Source organism: Oryzias latipes, chromosome 15 (genome assembly GCF_053564925.1).
Source record: "Oryzias latipes strain Hd-rR chromosome 15, Olatipes_Hd-rR_3.1".
NCBI classification, from domain to species: domain Eukaryota; kingdom Metazoa; phylum Chordata; class Actinopteri; order Beloniformes; family Adrianichthyidae; genus Oryzias; species Oryzias latipes.
In genome coordinates, this window is record NC_136251.1 from 6,318,683 (window position 1) to 6,337,642 (window position 18,960).

General features: G+C 42.0%; 1 protein-coding gene and 1 long non-coding RNA gene across 5 annotated transcripts in view; one reads left to right on the plus strand and one right to left on the minus strand.

Annotated features, from left to right (window-relative positions):
* Nucleotides 1-1,135: 1,135 nt before the first annotated feature.
* Nucleotides 1,136-5,847, plus strand: LOC144984167 (uncharacterized). Its single transcript, XR_013647854.1, has 3 exons — nt 1,136-1,389; nt 1,844-1,970; nt 2,034-5,847. It is a non-coding gene; the product is annotated as an uncharacterized LOC144984167 (long non-coding RNA).
* Nucleotides 5,848-12,698: 6,851 nt separating this feature from the next.
* Nucleotides 12,699-18,960, minus strand: part of hspa12a (heat shock protein 12A) — a 69,016-nt gene continuing 62,754 nt past the window's right edge. For all 4 annotated transcript variants that reach the window (XM_011484067.3, XM_004076919.4, XM_078932288.1 and 1 more), the window contains one exon: nt 12,699-18,626. In XM_011484067.3, the coding sequence (XP_011482369.1) occupies nt 17,995-18,626 (632 nt within the window). In that variant the 3' untranslated portion in view covers nt 12,699-17,994. The remainder of the gene's footprint in view (nt 18,627-18,960) is intronic.

Genomic DNA, 18,960 nt, shown 5'->3' on the forward strand with positions numbered 1-18,960 from the left:
GGTGTAGGACCCAATTATGCACAAAGACGTTTTCAAATAAACAAAATCACAGACAAGCAAAAATAAAAAGTTCAGGAGCTCTTTTGACCATTACAAAACAGACTGAAAAAAAGTAAATAAATAATTGCCAGTTACATTCTATTTAAGAAAAGAAATACAGAGCTAAATAATTTTAACTTTCTGAAAGTGATTTAGAAATGGACACAAACTCTGGACACAGAGTTTATTGTGAACATTAACAGAGGCGGTCCCGACATGGAGATTTTTTTCCAATTTGATGAGAGATAGCATGTCTGTGAGCCACACTGTAAAGTAGGGAGAAGCTGTAGATTTCCACTCTTGCTAAATTTGTCTTTTTGCAGACATCAACCCAAGTTCTAGTGGCTGCTGCATTACAGTTGGGATAGTTCTGGTACGTAGGCTTTGGAATACCAGTCAAATATTCTGACCCAAAAGCCAGTCAATGAGGGACAAGACCAAAAAGCATGAACCAATGTGCCTTCAGATATTTTACATTTATCACAACTGGGGGTAACTGAAGGATATCTGTTGTGCAATAGTACTTTGGAATAGTGGAGCTGATGGTTTATTTTTAAATTGTATCAGTTAGTGTCTGCTGTTAACAGAACACGAGTGAATCTTGGAAAAACACTTTTAGAAATGTAAACATTAAAGAAATGACGGAATTTAAACAAGAAAAAACCCGTGGAGAAAAAAGAAAAAACGAATAAAGCAGATGACCTGACCATAAAGGACTAAACACCAGACCCTCAAAGACACTGAGGATCATGAACTGAAATGAAGACAGCTGTGGATGACCATCAGCTTAACCTGGAGTGGCTGACAGAGGGTCAAGTTCTAAAGAGAACATGACTAAAAAAAAGGCAATGTAACAAAAAAAACAGAGCACAACAATCCTCAGAAATGCTGAAACTTTGCAAGTTCTTAGTTTGTAAATAAAAAACAATATGATATCTAAGCAGAATTGTACTTTTACTAACTCCAGCCCTCACTACAGGGATAAAGCTGTGTTTGGAGGTTGGCCCCTTACTTTCAGTCACCGTGACCAAAGCAAAAAAGGTGACATCCTGACAGAATTCCTAATCCTATTCTGCTAAGACCAAGGATTTCCTGCGGGAGACAATGTGATCCAATAAAAACAGTGAGAGTGAGTTTTTATGGGCAGGGGCAGGAAGTGACTTCTACTCAGATTCTTTTTTTCAGTCATTTCAATGTTGAGTGAATGCTTTTTTTTTTTTTTTGACATGTCGCTGTTTTATGCCGAAGATTTTACGTTTCAGAGAAAGAGACATGGATGACCCTTTGGTGCATTCATGTTGCACTTTGCCTCTGACGGAGTCAGATAGAGATTACAACTATGCTGGGAAGGTAAAACATCTCCATTCATGTTTTACAGGAATGCTGCAGAATGCTTTATTACATTGTAATTCATATACTATAGCGAACAATGCAGAATCGCTAGGAGACGCAGTAAATTGTCAAAAGTATTGAAGCAGAATATTCCTCAAGAAGTCGCATATTTCAAATCAGACCCAGGAGCAACACAGTAAAGGCTTATTATTAAATGCAACAATAAGTGTCAACCTTCACTGTGAGTATGTAAAAAGAGATGAAAAAAAAACTTTTCTGGAGAGCAGGATGATGCCTGAATGCAGAAGAATGTTTCAGGAGGAGGTCGGACGTTGGCTGGGGCCCCTAGAAAGCTCCAACTGTTGGCTTTGTGCTGTTGCTGCTCTCTGACAATTTTGCAAGAAACCATGTTTGAGTAAATCCCAATTTCTCAACTCATTGTAGGATTTTCACTTCCTGGTTTCTCATGCAGACTCGCCTTCAACACTCCAAGAACCATTTGGGTGAATTTCTCACTGGCAACAACCCAGTAGGAGCCACAGTGTCATGGTTTTCAGGCGAGACAGACCCAGACGCTGGAACTCAGAATGATCAGGCAGGTAAGTAACTTGGTAAGTGATTTTAATCACAGAAAAGGTTGACAAGATTAAATCCTTTGACAGAGTGGAATCCAGACGTGGCTCGTGGCGAGGCTGGAGGGAACACTGCGGCTGGACGGCTCCGAGCTTGGTTCAAGGCAGAAGGTGAGTGACAGCAGACTTCCACACAGGTGACCTTCGCTTGAATGAATCCTGAGACAAGGAGGCAGAACATGAGAGCAAGGCAAGGCAAAAGACTACTAGACATGAGCTGGTAGACCAGGCGTAGTCACCGTTAGGGGTAACGAACTGGCGACGAAGAATGGGCTGGATCTCCTTAAGTGCAGACAGGTTGATGAGGTTGAAGTGGTCACAGCTGGTGGAAATCAGGAGCAGAGCTGAGGGGGCGGGGCTGACCGAGGCACCGTGACACACAGAGTCTTTAGAAAAATAAGACACTGATTTGTCCCCTGCCTTCGCCCACGATATAGGCTCCGGCATCCCCGTGACCCCGAAAGGAACAAAATGGACTTAGAAGATGAATGAATGAACAAAGACACTGATTTGAATTAAGGTTAATGTCAGCAGGGACTTAAAAATCTCTTTATTTTACTATTTGTGGAGCATCTTAGCCAGAAATGTTTAAATTGAATGAACTAAAATTAAACTGGAGCATGAACCCCACTGTAGTTTTGTAACCATGGAGCACACTTAAAATCCTTAAATTTCTTTAAAATATAAAAAACCGGTGCTGCATAAAGTTGTGCTTACCTCCAAATCTCTTACTGATTACCTGACCTCCCATTGCTTTTCTGTGTTAATTGTTGCACAAAAAATCTTCTTTTGTCATACTGTCCATCAAATGTTTGTGAATGAGTTGAATAAAGCTCAAATTATTTCACTTTATTCTTTTTTACGTTTACTACTTATGACTTTCTACTTTACATTTACTTTTTAAAAGTAAAAACTTTTTTTTTTACAAGAGAGCTACAGTGGAGAGGTAAAAGAGCCTCATGTGGCAGACCACTGATCTAGATATTATTCATTAGTATAATTGAAAAATGTCTTTTGACAGGTAAACTCTTATTTTTCACACTTTTCAATTGACTCAACAACAAAACAAAATGAGATCGGGGTGGCAGTGGCTCATGCGGTTGAGCAGTTCGTCCAACGACCCCGCTCCCCCCAGCCAATTGTCATTGTGTCCTTGGGCAAGACACTGACGCTGGTGTGTGAATGTGCATGAATGTCCCGGTGATGGTCAGAGGGGCCGTAGGAACGAACTGGCTGCCACGCCTCTGTCAGTCTGCCCCAGGGCAGCCGTGGCTACAACAGTAGATACCATCACCAAGAATGAGTGAGGAGTGAATGAATATTGTGAATAATAATGAATAATAACAGACACTGTAGGCCACGGGGTGTCAAACTCATTTTCACAGAGGGCCACATCAGCATAGTGTCTGTCCTTAAAGGGCCAGATATAACTTATACATGTAACTAAACGTAATGAAAAATAAATGTAACTACTCCTTAATGTTAAATAACTCATTATGTATTTACTATAACATTTTAAAGTGACAATTGCAGTTGCATAGAAAACCTATGTTTGCTTGTTATTCTAGCATAAATTCTTTTAAATTTGATTCTGTTAGGTTAGGTTATATGGACACTGTTTATGTCCTCATGTATAGTTGCCCAATCTGATGTTTCAAGTCTATTTTTCCCTAGATATGAATAAATACACACCTATTTTTATTTTTTATTCTAAGAAATTAAAAAAATTTTACACACTCGCGGGCCACACAAAATGTCACGGCGGGCCACATTTGGCCCCCGGGCCTTGAGTTTGACACGTGCTGTGGGCGTCTTGAAAAGCGCAGATAAATCCAATCCATTATTATTCTGATGTAACATATAAAACCTGGCATTCTGAGTCTTTTAGACTATTTGCTTCTTTGTGGCTAAAAAAAGGTTATGTTAATTTAATGTATTTTTGTTTGTGTCATATGTTTACATGTAAGTAAAAAGGCAGAAAGTAGAGACAAGACAGGAAGAGAGACTAACAAAGTTTACCAGAAACCAACCTACTTTCTGATCCATTTTATGCTGTTTTATTAACATAATCTTATTGGTATTACTACTGTTACTCCCAGTACTAGATCGATTTTTTCAATTTGTTTCTGTATCTTTTACATCCTTCATAGATTTCTGAAGATGAAAAGCAAAGAGGATGAGAATAGGTCATGTGTGCAACAAGAAAAGGCTTCTGCATAACCTTAAGAAGGTCAGATAGGATTTTCATTTTCATTTCACAAAAGCCTTTGATGATGTGTGAAGGTAACCATCAAGTGTAGTACTCAGTATACAATAACCGGTTGAATCTTTCTGAATAAGGGACAATTTGGCGTCTCAGACTGGGGGTCTGCAGAGTTGTGTAATAAAGTGGTCTCCAACCACCAGGCCGCGGACAATTACCGGTCCGTGGATCAATTGGCACCAGGTCGCAGAAGAAATTATTAATTATGCCTGGTTGTTTTTTTCGTCTTCTTTTAAGTTTCGACAATCTTTTATTTGAAAAGATCTTTTATTTTGAAAAATAACCGGATTCTGGGAAGGAGGCCCCGAGGAAAGACCCAGGACAGGTTGAAGAGACTACGTCTCTCGGCTGGCCCGGGAATGTCTGGGGGTTAGGGTTAGTCTGGAAGTATGAACATCTTTTTTTAGACAGCTGCCCCCGCGACCCACTCCCGGATGAGTGGAAGAAAATTTTGAAAATCAACAGGAATCTGTTGGTTACATTTCAGCCACTTGAACGCTAAAAGTACTTCAGCGGCGCGCTACACGAGAAACTTTGTATGTGGAACGTTTCCTTGCTAATGGATAAGGGATAAGTGCAGTGACAGAAGAACAATTGGAAGAACAAAGACAACAACAGTCGGCCACCAGGAGTTTTGCTTAAATTATGGATTTATTGCAACAGGTGATTTCCCACACGGAGCCTGTTCACATAGTACTCACAACAATCATTGGCACAATATGTTACTAGAAATTGATGTTCCACTGGTGTTATCTGTTGTTATTATTTTTAAAAGATTTGTTTTTTGTGATGAACAGAGTATTTTTTCCTTTTTAAAATCAGACCAAAACCCCCACCCCTTTCTGCCGGCCGTGGTAAAATCCCCAGGGGTTGATCGGTCCGCCGCCACATAAAGGTTGGGGAACACTGGTGTAATGCACATGGTTGTGTATTTTTTATCTTGTTTTTTAAATACACAACAACATGAACATTACAACAGAAGAACTCTTGTAAGCATTTTTCCGTCCAGTGTTGTGAATCTAAATGGGGCCAATATACGTTAGCAAACAAAGGGCGACCAAACATTAGCTTCCATTAGCTTCATGCCCTGCTGGTCTCCAATACAAAGGTATGGTTTGGTTTTCTACACATACACATTTCATATCATCCACCTTTTCTGATCTTTTAGATCTGAAGAAGCAATGATGAAGAATTCCACAACCTTAAAGGAGGAATGGTGGCACCAAGACTGAAAGACTCCAGGTGACGAGTCAGTAACTATGAATGTTTTGCAGCATCAACCAGAGTTAGAACTCAGGGATCTGGATCTCCTGTAGACCATCTTGAGTGGAGGTGGTGTTGGATCTCCATGAACAGATTACTGTTGCATCTTCAGCTGTCGGAGCGTTCAAGTACAATCACTCAGTTCTAAGCCTGAAAAAATGTCAGTCTCTCTTTATGCATCAAGTGACACGAGTGGAAATTATTCCACTGAGACACAAAGACACTATAAAACCAAAGCACTTTTCTGTGACTTCAAACAAAGCTGCAAACAGGAACAAAGAAGATGTTGAAGTCAAGATGGTGGTGATATGAGGAAGGCGGAGCTTTCAAACCAGGCTCCTTCAGCGACACAAAGACATGGAGGCAGGAAGGAGGAGCAATGAAAGAAGACAGAATAACACAGCAAAGATATTTATGGGTCTGGCTGATCTGCTGGGGTGAAATTACGCTTCGTCAGCTAAAAGCCTGGGAAGAAAAGGGAGGTGATCAAGAGCAGCAGGAAAAACTGAGGAGGAGGAACACCTTCCTTGAAGAAAAGAACAACCTTTATTTATATTACATTTGGAAAAAGTGATGAAGTACCAAAACCAATAAAATAAACATGTTTACAGCATAATTTTGAGACCAAACCTGAGCTTGCAATAAACAGAACACTGAGATACCAAATGGTTCTTCATTCATTATCAATGTTAAGATTCCAGTCTAGTTTTCACCAAGTCTCTTCTAGCAAACTGTTCTAGTTGATCCTCTCTTTTTTCTAATGTAAACATCTATCTGTCTTTTTCTATTTGCTTTTTGACTTCATCCATCAGTCTAAACTTTACCTCCTGTGGAGATGTCAGCTTTGTCAGCTCACTGGATATGAAGTTAAAAGATAGTTTGATCTCCTCCAAGTCATAATGTTGCCATTTCTTCTATCCTTCCTGCCGCTCTACTGCATGGCATCTCCTCCACCCAGATGTAGTCACCAGGCTCTGGTAAACGCCTCGCCCAGCTCACTTTTTGTTTTTAGCCGCTCCAGGCTTTGGTGATCTCCTCATCATGGTCAGTTTTACTCCTTGCTTGGTGGCCTCTGGTCAACTCTTCGCTGGGCTCTGGTGAGCTCATTACCAGACTTGTGAACGCCTGACCGGGTTCTGGTAAAGTCCTCGCCGGGCTCTGGGATGTGTTTCAGTAAACTATTAACCACATGAACACTATTTTTGATGATCGGTGCTCCCACCTTCTGTTTCCCAAATAGAAAATAGTCTAGAAGAGCCAAACTCTACAGTTTCTCAAGTGATCATTGGAAGCAGGTTTCAGAAGGAAGAAGTGACCCAATTTCCCAAAACAACATACAGAAAAAAATCAAAATGACATTAACTATGTTGATTTTATTTTTTTCCACATAATTATGGAAGTCATTGCTATATTTTCCTTATTTAATGTTTCTCTCTCTGTGTTTAGTAACCTTGAGTCTGATCTCTGTTATGGTTGTGATTTAAAATAAATGAAAATAAACTGCATAGCAAACTTCTGGATTTAAGAAAATGTGGTCTTGAATTGTTTTTTAAAGCAGCTTCAACCCTCAAACTTGCAATCAGTGAGAAATGAGGATTCTAGGATGGCCCTTACAGCGGCATAAGAAAGTTTGGGCATCCCTGATTTTCAGGATTTTTCTTTATAAATCATTGATTGTTCAGATCATCAATTTCAGTTTAACATATCATACAGCAAATGAACACAGTGATATTTTAGAAGTGAAATGAAGTTTATTGGATTTGAAAAAAACTGTGCAATAATTACTTAAACAAAAAGAGGCAGGTGCATAAATTTGGGCACCCCTGTTGTTTTATTGATTTGACTACCTTTAGGAATAATTATTGGAACACAAAATTTGTTTTATAAGCTCATTGACCCTTGACCTACATACACATGTGAAGCCAATCCTGCATCTACTCTGAAGAATGTCAACATGGGAACCTCAAAACAGCCGTCAGAGGACCTGAAAACAAAGATTGTTCAACATCATAGTTTAGGCGAAGGCTACAAAAAGCTTGCTAAGAGATTTCAGCTGTGGATTTCCACTGTGAGGAATATAGTGAAAAAATGGAAGACCACAGGTACAGTTCAAGAAAAGGCCCGGAGTGGCCGGCCCAGAAAAATCTCAGATAGGCAGAAATGGTGAGAACAATCCAACTCAACCCACAGACCAGCTCCAAAGACCTACAACGTGATCTGACTGCAGATGGTGTCACTGTGCATCGTTCAACCATTCAGCGCACTTTGCACAAGGAGATGTTGTATGGAAGAGTAATGTGGAAGAAGCCTTTCCTGCCACAAACAAGAGTCGCTTCAGGAACGCTAAAGCACGTTTGGATAAGTCAGCTTCATTTTGGAATAAGGTGCTGTGGACCGATGAAACTAAAATGGAGTTATTTGGACATAACAAAGGGCGGTAGAACACAGCATTCCAAGAGAAACATTTATTACCCACAGTTGGTGGCGGTTCCATCAAGCTTTGGGGCTGTGTGGCCAGTGCAGGTTCTGGAAATCTTGTCAAAGTTGAAGGTCGCATGGATTCCAGTCAGTATCAACAGATTCTTACAAGCAATGTTCAAGAATCAGTGACATAGTTGAAGTTGTGCCGGGGCTGGATACTTCAACAAGACAATGACCCTAAACACTGCTCTAATTCTACAAAGGCATTCATGCAGAGGAACAAGTACAATGTTCTGGAACGGCCATCTCAGTCCCCAGACCTGAATATTATTGAAAATCTGTGGTGTGATTTAAAGTGGGCTGTCTGTGCTTGGAAGCCATCAAATCTGACTGAACTGGAGATGTTTTGCAAAGAGGAATGGTCGAAAATACCTTCAACCAGAATCCAGCCTCTTATTGGAAGCTCTAGAAAGCGATTGGAGGCTGTCATGCCTATTTAATTTTTTCACAGCTTCTTCAAATCCAATTAACTTCATTTCACTTCTCAAATATCACTGTGTTCATCTGCTATCTGATACGTTTAACTGAAATTGACGATCTGAACAACCAAAGATTTATGAACAAAAATCCTGAAAATTATCAGGGGTGCCCAAACTTTCTCACACCACTGTATCAGTCTAAGCTTTATCATCAGGTGTGACCTTAAACGTCAATGCATTCTCAATCAGAGTTGATCATATTTACCCTCTGATTTGACCCTTTCCTTTTAAAAAGAGATGAGATTTTAAAAGAGATGAAAAGATGGGTGAAAAAGAGAGACACAGGCAGGCAGACAGAAAGATCGTTAGTGTTTGTTTTCATCACAAGAAAATCTAAAGACAAACAGCACATCTACCTAAATGTTATGTGCGTTATGCAGGTTACGCAGGTCCAGGTAGCAATTGATTTGATGAAATGCGTTCTCATTTTTTCAGGATGAATACTAAACCTGCCACTTGACCCTTCCTGTCGGGCCCTTCCACCACGATGGGCATTCATGTGTATTATATGACATTTCTATATCTACAGTGTGATACACAACAATTTCGTGTGTGTCTAATGCTAATAATGCTGTAAATGAAGGGGTAATCTAAATACTGTGTTGATTTCTGGATAATTTTCTAGCCTTTTCCTGCTGTTTCAAGCTGTTTCAAAGGCCAAGGCCACTGAGCTAAGGGACAGAATTAGAATCCAGTCCAGCTCATTGTGATGTGAGCTCTACATCCTGGAACGTCGCCTCAAGGCCTCGTCTGAGATCACACCTCGCCACAGCCAACAGGAGTGGCTCTGCAGGGCTCAGCTGCTGCTTTCACAGCCTAAGTGGATTGAGGACACTTGTTCTCACAAACAAACAGGAAATACATCATCATACATGATTTCCCACACAGTTCAGTCTTTTCAGGGTCGTGGGTCCGACATCAGTCGTGAGGTGCGCTTCCCGGTTCATCACAGAGGCTGACAGTGCAGCTCACAGAGGATTCAGCCTCACTCCCAGATCTGGGCACAAGAAACCATCGTTCATTGATGACAGTGGTGACGCCCCCGTGCAAAACACGTTATATAATTAACACTTTTATAATAAGTGTTTGACATGAGTGTGATTGTGGCACATCCAAAGGCCAGGTCAGTGATTGCGTCCATGCCCACACAACTGCTGCTTTACATAACAAGCGAACATGAGTGTTTCCTGTGTGAGCTTCACTAGAGGAGGGGGTGCAGTCTGTGAGAGTTTCCACGCTGGCGTGTGAGGTGTCACTTTGTTAGCCGGACTCGTGCCGCCAGCGTCTGGGTATGAGGTGGGCTTGGTTCTGGCTCTTCACTCACAAACATCTGTCTGCCTTCTGGTGCCAGAACCAGCGCAAGTGCTTTCACCTGTGTGAGCATGCCCGGCCGATTGTGGGCATGTGTGTGTGTGTGTGTTAAGTGGTCAGGCATGCCTTTACACCTGAACGCTTATAGGGAGGTTATCCAAATGTTCCATTCAAACAAACAAATCCTAACAAAATCCCTTTCCGACCGTTTTGGTGCCAGAAACGTTCCAAACAGCACAAAGCGGGTCACGCTCCCTGTTCCCATCGCGTTGTTTCATTGGCCCATCAGGGGGCTCTGAAGGCCTGCCATTAGCTGGAAGAGGAGCGCACATGTGGGAGGGCAGCTGAAGGGCCACTTGGACGGTTCGGTTCCCCCCTGGATTGCCCTAGCAACTGCTCTCCTTCACAGCCATTTGAGGAAAATGGACCACACCTATTGTGGCCTCTCACCACGTTTTCACAGCTCCCTCCCCTGAATATCCCAAACACACACACCACATATCCACACACACACACACACACACACACACACACACACACACACACACACACACACACACACACACACACACCACAGCTTGGCTCAAAACAACCTCGCCCTGTGGAGGGTTGAGTGGCTCTCTACCTCCACTTCTCTAAGAATAATACACTCAGTGCCTAAATGTATTCTGGTTGCTGAATAAGTGCTTGTGTTTAGTTTCATACTCGGGCTGGGTGAATCATTCATGGGGGTGTTTGAGGGGTGTAAGAATTGTTCATGCATGGACGTTTTTGTAACCTACTGAGGGGGGAGTTTTTCATTTTCCTCTTTGCAGGTGCTGGGGTCATAAATCTGTCATATGATTGTTTAATCCCCGTCACAAATCATTGTCAACTCTTAGCAGCAACAGACAGAAATATCTCCCTCCTAAAATGCAATGTGGAGTTGTCAGAATGAGTCCTGGCTGAACCTCTTAGTGTGAGTAAGTATGGTTGTGTGTTTGTCCACATGTTGAATGTACTGCCCAGAAATGTTGTGCAAACACAGTTCATTCTTAAATTTGCTGCTTGGCCTGAACAGGTTAACCCACAGACAGGCTGAATCCTCCTGTGAGGGCAGTTGTGAGTTTTTGAAAGGCATTTTAGAGAAAAATCTATTATTATTTTTATTCGTTTTACCAGTTAAAACCCTTGTGCTATCTTAGATGACCCCACCCTTCATTGACGTGTTCTCCCTACCATGACAAAGGTGGATGAAGGTGGAAAGATTTCATGTAATCCATGGACACCAGTGAAGATCACAAATCATTGAAGAAAAAAGGTTCAGAGCACTGTCTAGTGGGTCTAGATGACCCAACTCCCAATGTTTAAGTGCCTAGGATAGCACAAGGGTTACAAATGATTATGTCATCCTTATTTTGGAGTTGTATTCTTGGTTTGAAAGGACAATCGAACACAGAAAAACAAAAAAGTTTTAAATTACTTTTCAACAACTGAGGGCAATGCAGAGGGACGTAACCTGGCCTTGGACAGAGGGACTGTTTAGTCTGGGATTTGAACCAATAACCTTCTGAATGACAGACAGCCTTCTCAACTAATGTTGGAGATCAGTTTCTCAATAATAACCCTCAGTACTTTTCTCTTTCGTTCTGATTGGTCACTGGATGTGTTACATTTTGCGTGATGTATTTTGTGTCCACAGATATAAATACAAATGTTTTTTATTTGTTCTCAGTGTAAATGGCAGTTACTTAAATTGAGGACTTAAAAGATGATTGTCCAGGATGGGACTGAGTTTCCCCTCACGTTTTTGTTAAATGTTCATAGATTAAAATAGATTGAAGCAAAGCACAGAATCAGAACGTCTTTGAAATGTGAGGGCGGTGGTTCCTTAACAGAAGTACTTGTGCCCCCAAGGGGTGTTTGGAAACATTGCAGGGAATACATAAAACTTTATGGAGAAAAATATTGAAAGATGCTTTTTGAATGATTATTTATTGCCTTAAAAACATGGGGCCTGTTTTAGTCAGAGGGTTGAATCAGTCACAACTATTGGGTACCACTAAAGAAAGAGAAAACTGGGTTCTTTCTGTGTGGAGTTAGCTTGTTGTCGTTTATGTGTGGGTCTTCTCTAAGCAGTTTCTTCTGGTGTGACACGGCGGGACAGAGAGATGAGTCTTTGAGCACATTTCAATTGTGTCTCAGTCTGTAATTGCTTTAACTCTTAACTCCCCTTCATCTTCTTTTAAGTGTTCATAAGCTCATCAGAGCCGACAATAAAATGGCTCAACCTCAGACCCTCTGCTACTTGTTAGTGGATCCACTTGGTGGGAGTGTTGCTTTACAAAGCAGAGCCCCCCCCTCCCAATTTATCCTGTTTTCTTCCCTCTAATTAGGATTACTTTGTGGGGTCATTCCTGTCTTCTGCTAATGAAGGAAAAAAACAAATATTCACTGAAATAGATTGAAGCTAACAACTTAAAATCTTCCATCCATCTTCTGAACCCACAGAGTTCCTTTGGGGTCACATTAGTTGCTGGAGCCTATCTCAGCTAGGCAGAGGTGGGGTACACCCCAAAGACTCAATTGCAGATATTGACACCTGTAAGGACAATTTAGAAATCACAAATCAACCTATGAAGAACTTTTTTGGACTACGGGAGGAAACTGGAGTGCCTGGAAAAAAGGTGAAGATTCTAACTCACACACATAAAGGACTCACCTGGGATTTAAACCAGGGCCCTCTCGCAGCGAGGTGAGAGTGCTAACCACTGCACCACCACGCAGTCCCAAAGTTAAATCAGTGAATATGCAAATTCACTAAGAAGCAGCTTCCCAAACTGAAGCAATGCTCTTTCTTTAGGAAAATGTGATTTAAAACCCCTTTAAATGTGTAACAGAAGAGGCTCCACAAAATCATTTGAAATATTCATGTTTATTTGGTGACTTCCTAACAGGTTAATACATGGAATTAATCAAAACCCAACCAAAACGGTGTAGCTGAACGACCACGTAACTCAACAGAAAACAAGCATCTCTGCATTAGCAATAGAGGAGTGGCTGAACTATAAGCTATTCCTCACTTTTACATCGGATTATTTGAAGATGTTGAACAATAATTAGCAGGAGCTTCTAAATGGTTTAAGTCAGCTGATCTCCTTCTGAAAACGCTGAACCACTTCGCTTCAGAGTGACTGAGTACACACATTTGTCATGCCAGCTGAATGACAGCCCAATGAATTTAACGAGGCTTTGGGTATGAAGATGCTGCAAAGGAGGAACCTGCGGATCATGTCGGCCTCGTGTTTGCACAAAACGCTCAGAGGAGTTCTATGGGAAGCTTGTGAAAGTGGGTTTTATTGTCTTTTTCAAACTCGTCTTCATTAGTTTGGATCTACTACATTCAAAAAGGCATAAACAAAATCATTCAACTAAATTATCTGAAGATCTTTCAAAAAAGATGAAAAGATGGTTTTTACATTACTGAACAAAAACCAAACATAAGTGTAGATGCAGTTTGTGAAAACACCCCACAATCCAACAGTTTGAACAAACCTGATGCCTTCAGCTCTCATCTCTTTAAGGGGTTTGACCCCTGTCTTCTTTAGAACCACACTTCATTAACATTTACACACATCTGTTCTTATGTCCCACAACAGGATTTCATAGAACTAGATTTGCTGCTGAGCTTCATGTTATGAGTCACCCACTATTGATTTTTACCTTTGCAATACTATGCTGTAAAGAGGACGTCATGACAGGAACGTGTTCAGGTCCTGTTGATGCAAACCAAGCCCCAAATTATCAACCCTCCACCACCATGCTTTACAGCTTCCCTCTGTCTCAAACTTGCGTTTGGCCTGAGCTTTCACTCTTGAATTTCTTTTCCCTTTGCAGTTTTCTCAGTACGGTCTGACGTTGGGCAATAATGTTGACTATTTGAAGAATTTAGTGCATCCTTTCTGCATATTATGGTCTGGAAATGACCACTGACCCTTCTCAGGTGGATATGAATGTTTTTTTTTTAGACTTTTGTTGTAGCCTTTTTTCCTTGACACAATATTAAAATGATCTAACTGCTCTCACACAAAAATGTTGCTCAGAGCTTCAGCTGATCAGTTATCACATCTAACTGGAAGAACATAGCTGCCCCTCGTCACTCTGAAGGAGCAGGAGGCAGCTTTCCCCTGAGACCACTACTGGATTCTGTCATCGGTTTTGTTTAAACCACAATACGTCATGAACTGTTGCTCGCCTGATCCGGTGTGTACAAAACATTTGGATTTTTTCCAAAGACAGTGCAGCCCTGGCAGCGTTAAAGGTGAAGATCATATCATCATCATCATCATCGGCGGTTGGATGGATGGATCATTCGGCTGGATGTGGCACATGCAAGTCATGCTTTGCAGTAAGAGTACAGGACAGTAGGGGGCGCTGCAGCATGTGCAGCTTTCTACACAGAGAAGAAATAAAAGACTTAATTCACAGTTCAAAAAAGGATGAGGCCTTCAGGAACCCTCAAGCAACTGATCAAAGTAGCTGATCATCATCCTGTCTTTCTAGTTCTCTTTTGCCCTTTTACACCTCATGATGTGCAGCATGTTCTGTCAATGAATCACCGAGCAGGCAAGCATGACGTTTTCTTATGGGCTCTCATGACAGCACGGGTGTCGATAGGACTCAGTCTCACTTCACAAAGAGTTTAAAGGTTCAAGCAAAGCAGACACGATCAGAGGGAGTCTAAAGAGCAGAGTGTTGCTCCTGGAGATGGTTTCACAATCAGTCCAGTGTTGATTGCTTGGAAGTTAGCTTGAGTTGGAGCCAATGGCAGGAGGATGAAGCCATAAAAACAAAGCAGTAGCTGCACTTGGAGGAGGTCATTTGTTTCACGAAGAAGCAAACAACCATTGACTGTAAATGAGAACTGGACCGAGTGAGTATGGTGTCACAGAAAATGACTCTCACTTCTGGCTCCAATGAAATGACGTCAACTTTTTTTGTGATAGGGTTGTCGCCATGCTGGAGCCAGATGACATCAGTGTTTCTATGGCAACCGCTCTCACCAATCAGTAGTAAGCTGGATGGAAGGCCACACCCCCTACCACTTGAAAGTGGGCTCAGGAAAATCTGTCAGTCACACGTTTTGAAGGTTCAACGTGAGACCACATACTTCTATTACGGCATCTGATTGGTCAATTTATTACTAAAATATATCATGAAAACAGAGGATTATAAAGAACACGTTTAAAAGGTCTCAGATCAAGAACTGTTATTCGAATAGAATGACTAGGTAACTTGTGTAAACACTGCGTGCCTTTGGAGGTGAGAAGCATGGTGATGCTGCGTTCAGGTAAAGAATCCAGGTTTTTGTGTTCCTGTCGTCTGACACGTAGTTTTTCAGAAGGTAAGGTTGGTTGTTGGAAAATACAAAGTTTACAGAAAGATGAGGAAAAAGGGTTGGTTGATGATGGTTGATTTGACCTCTGAACGTCTCTGATGATCAAACCAACAGATCAGTTGACTCGTCCAACAGCAATCACTTCAAACACGCCTGTGGGCGTGTTTGAAGTGATTGCTGTTGGACGAGTGACTGCTTTCTAGACTATAAGAGCCTCTTTTCTCTGTCTGGTCTTCCAAAGGCCTCTCCAGGAGAGTACAGCAGAAAGGGAGGGGTCGGTGTTGACTTTTACCGCACCTTTATACATGATCCTATCCTTTCCTGTGCAGGTGGGGAGCAGCAGTAAAGATCAAACCTGCAGTGTCAACTCTTTGGGTGCATGGATCTAATGCTGGTCTATGACTTCAGTTTGATTCTCAGTGATTTCTGGTTCAGAAGAAAGAACCTCTGTGTTCTGATTGGCTGAGTAATCTTGACAGCAATTGGTGTCCATATCAAACAGTTGAAGTAAGGATTTCCTAAATAAGTTTTCATTATAGAGAGGATGGAACTGGTGCACAGTGTAAAAATAAGTACAGTCTCATTGCTATACCAACGTCCATGGCTTCAGTTCTTTCTAGTGATAGAGGAAAACTGGCGTGCTCGTCATTTCTGTGTCAAACACCTTCAGGCAATTGATGGGATGCAGGATGAATGTGAACAGATTCAAAGCCACGTCACTGAAGATCCCTAAAACGAGGTATTCAAGAAATAAAAACAAGGCCACACATCCATCTGTCTTGGCCCGGCATGCATGGCTGGTGCCAAAAACAGCTGTGAAATGTCCATGAAAAACCACACGTCCTCGGATTCTAAAGCTGCTCAAACAATGTTACAAATCTGTACAGTATTTCCTTTTTTGTATTTACAGAAATCCCTTGTTACATTTGGCTCGGCGTCTTCGTCATGCAATCGCAGCAGAGCTGAGGATGCTGGAGAGCGGAGAAAGCGTATGTGCACAGCGCAGATGCATGAGCGCATACAGGCGGCAGTTAGGCATGTTTGATGGCTCCACTTTCAGCCCCAGAATTCACCATTTGTGGGTCAAACTTTCCTGGCATTCTTCAGGGGACCACACTTTGCTTTGTTGACCACACAATCTGACGTGTGGGATTGTATTCTCTGCCTCATCAAATGTGCAGCACTGAAAACAGGACTTCAGGTAGCAGCTTTTGCTGTTAGTGGACATCATTAACAAGGAGTAGTAGTGAAAACTTTCCAGGATCAGGATTCAAATGTCTGCAGAGCTTTGCATCAGGAGAACAAAACAGTCTGCAGAAATAGAAAGTGAGAAAGCTAAACTAACAAACGGATAAGTTAATCAGATTAATCCCTTACTTTTTTGTGAGGCCTTTGACTTGTTTTCCTGTGTTCCAAGTCTTGCAGCTTTGCAAGCTCACATCTGGAAAACACCAAACTTGTTCTCCACATTTCTCTTGACTCTAGAGTCAAAACTACAGCTTTCCTTCAGTCGCTGACCACAACTGCACACTTTAACATCCTCAAGACAAGCAAAACAAGGCAGAATGTGCCATTCAAAGTAGGAAAAATACCTACTAAACATAATAAATTATAGATTTAAAATACTTGTGATTACATAATAATAAATGCTAAAAACATGTTTCAAGTTAGCCATTTATTCTGTTTTTTCAGTTACACATTCTTATTCTTTCATCAATTTAGCTTCATATTTCTGATTTCCTCCTGGTTTTCTTTCAGAAAAGTTTTGCTTTTGTGGTTAGTACGACTAAGAAAAGCTCCACGGCTCAATAACTGTCTGACTTAAAGAGAGGAATTTGATGCTACGGTTAAGAAACAAAGAAACCACAGACACGTGCTTCAGACAAAGGACGGAATCAAGCAGAACTTCAGCAACAGCCCCCTAAAACTGCACACTAAATAGTATTTTCATTTTTAAACCCAATACTAATTTCTCCATAAATTGAAAGCGTATAAATAAACGCAGAGCTGTCATCTGAACAGCGTGAAGCTGGAAGCAAACTGAACGGCTAAACAATGACCTGCTGTGACTAAGAAACTCAGAAGAACAACCATCCGGTGGATTCACAGCTTCAATCTGGACTGCTGTCCTGAAACACTTTATGGCTTTGGAAGGATCAGGAATCAAAATGAGTCAGCCTTCAAGCTCAACACAACGCCTTTAGACGGAGGATGAAATGGTCTTACAGTGTTCCCTCGCTACATGGCGGTTCATCTTTCACGGTCTCGCCGTTTTGCAGAATTCTTCAGAGCAACCTTTCATGCTTTGTTTTTTAACTTGTGCTGTGTTCTGATTGGCTGTGGATACTGTCAATCAACTTCCTCCTCGCGATCAGATCTTTGTTTTTATTCTATAATACTGGACTTATTTTTCTATGAAGGTTTAAACTTTGAGTCTCAACGGGAGAGAAAATGTTCATATCTGTGTGATGGAGGAGCATAAAGTGTGTAGCGAGCAGCTTTACAGCCTTAAAACAACTTTAGTTGTATACAGTGCAGATTTCACCAATGTGGGTTATTTTTAGAACGCACCTTTGGCGATAAACGAGGGAACACTGTACTACCATGGATGAACAAACAGTTTTAAAACTGATTTTGTTTAGAATTCTCTGGTAGGAGCTTTAGCCTAAGATCAGCTGTTCTGTTTTGTTTACTGGAGCTCATCAGAGAGTGACTGAGCCGCGGATCACCACTTCTTGTGTGTTTGAGTGTAAGCTGCATGATTTCCCTCTCGCTGCTCCCAGGACCTCTGGAACAGAATCTCTCTGAAGGTTGTATTTAATGGCTTAGGAAGTCAATGCCAGCCTTGACCGTGCGCCCGGTGGAAACGTCCACCGCCATGGCCCGGATCTCTGTGTCACCGAACTGCATGAGTGTCTGGATCTCGCGGCGCTGGGCTGTGCTTTCTGTTCCGCTCACATCCAAGCGCAGGGTCCCGCACTTCCTGACCCCGGGCTCGCTGATGAAGCTCACGCTCTCCTTTTCGGAGCAGTAGACATGGATGACGATGACCTGCTGGGACGGCTTTGCTGGCGTGTAGCTCCGTTTGACCATCTCACCCAACGCCACAGACTGGTCAGCGGCGATGAAGGTGTCGAAGACGTCGGTACACCAGCGTGTCCCGTCCTTCACCAGGAGTTTCTCTGGCGGGTGCTTACCCTCCACGAAGCGGTTGAGGACGCCCACCCCGTAGGTCAGCGGGGAGCGGCGGACCTTGATGACGCTGGGGTCAAGGCCGAACAGCACGGCGCCTTTGAGGATGGTAAGACCGACGTCATGAGGGATGATGATTCTGCAGCGACCCTGGAGCATGTTCTGCACGGCCTGCTGCAGCAAGGGCGACTCAGCAAAACCTCCAACCAGGAAGAGGAACTTAATGTCGCACACCTCCGGCTTCTCAAAGAGCTCAGCTATGAGGGGACAAACACAAAATAGTAAATCATACAAATACATCCATTCCTAATTCCTACCAGAGTAACAACATAAAACAGCTAAAATGGGTTTATATATGAATATTTTTTGTCACTTTCATACACTTAGATTGGTACTTCCAACTCAGCCAATCCTCAACACTCTTCTGACATTCACACAGGAGTTTCTTTAAACTCTGATCATCTTTTGATCTACTCTAGTAAAGTGTTCCCAGTGGTCTTTTGATGATGAATATGAAAATCAAAACGTCTGTGACATTTTCTAGGACATAGTTTCGGCGGGAGTTCTTCAGAAATTAAACCATCAGTTGTG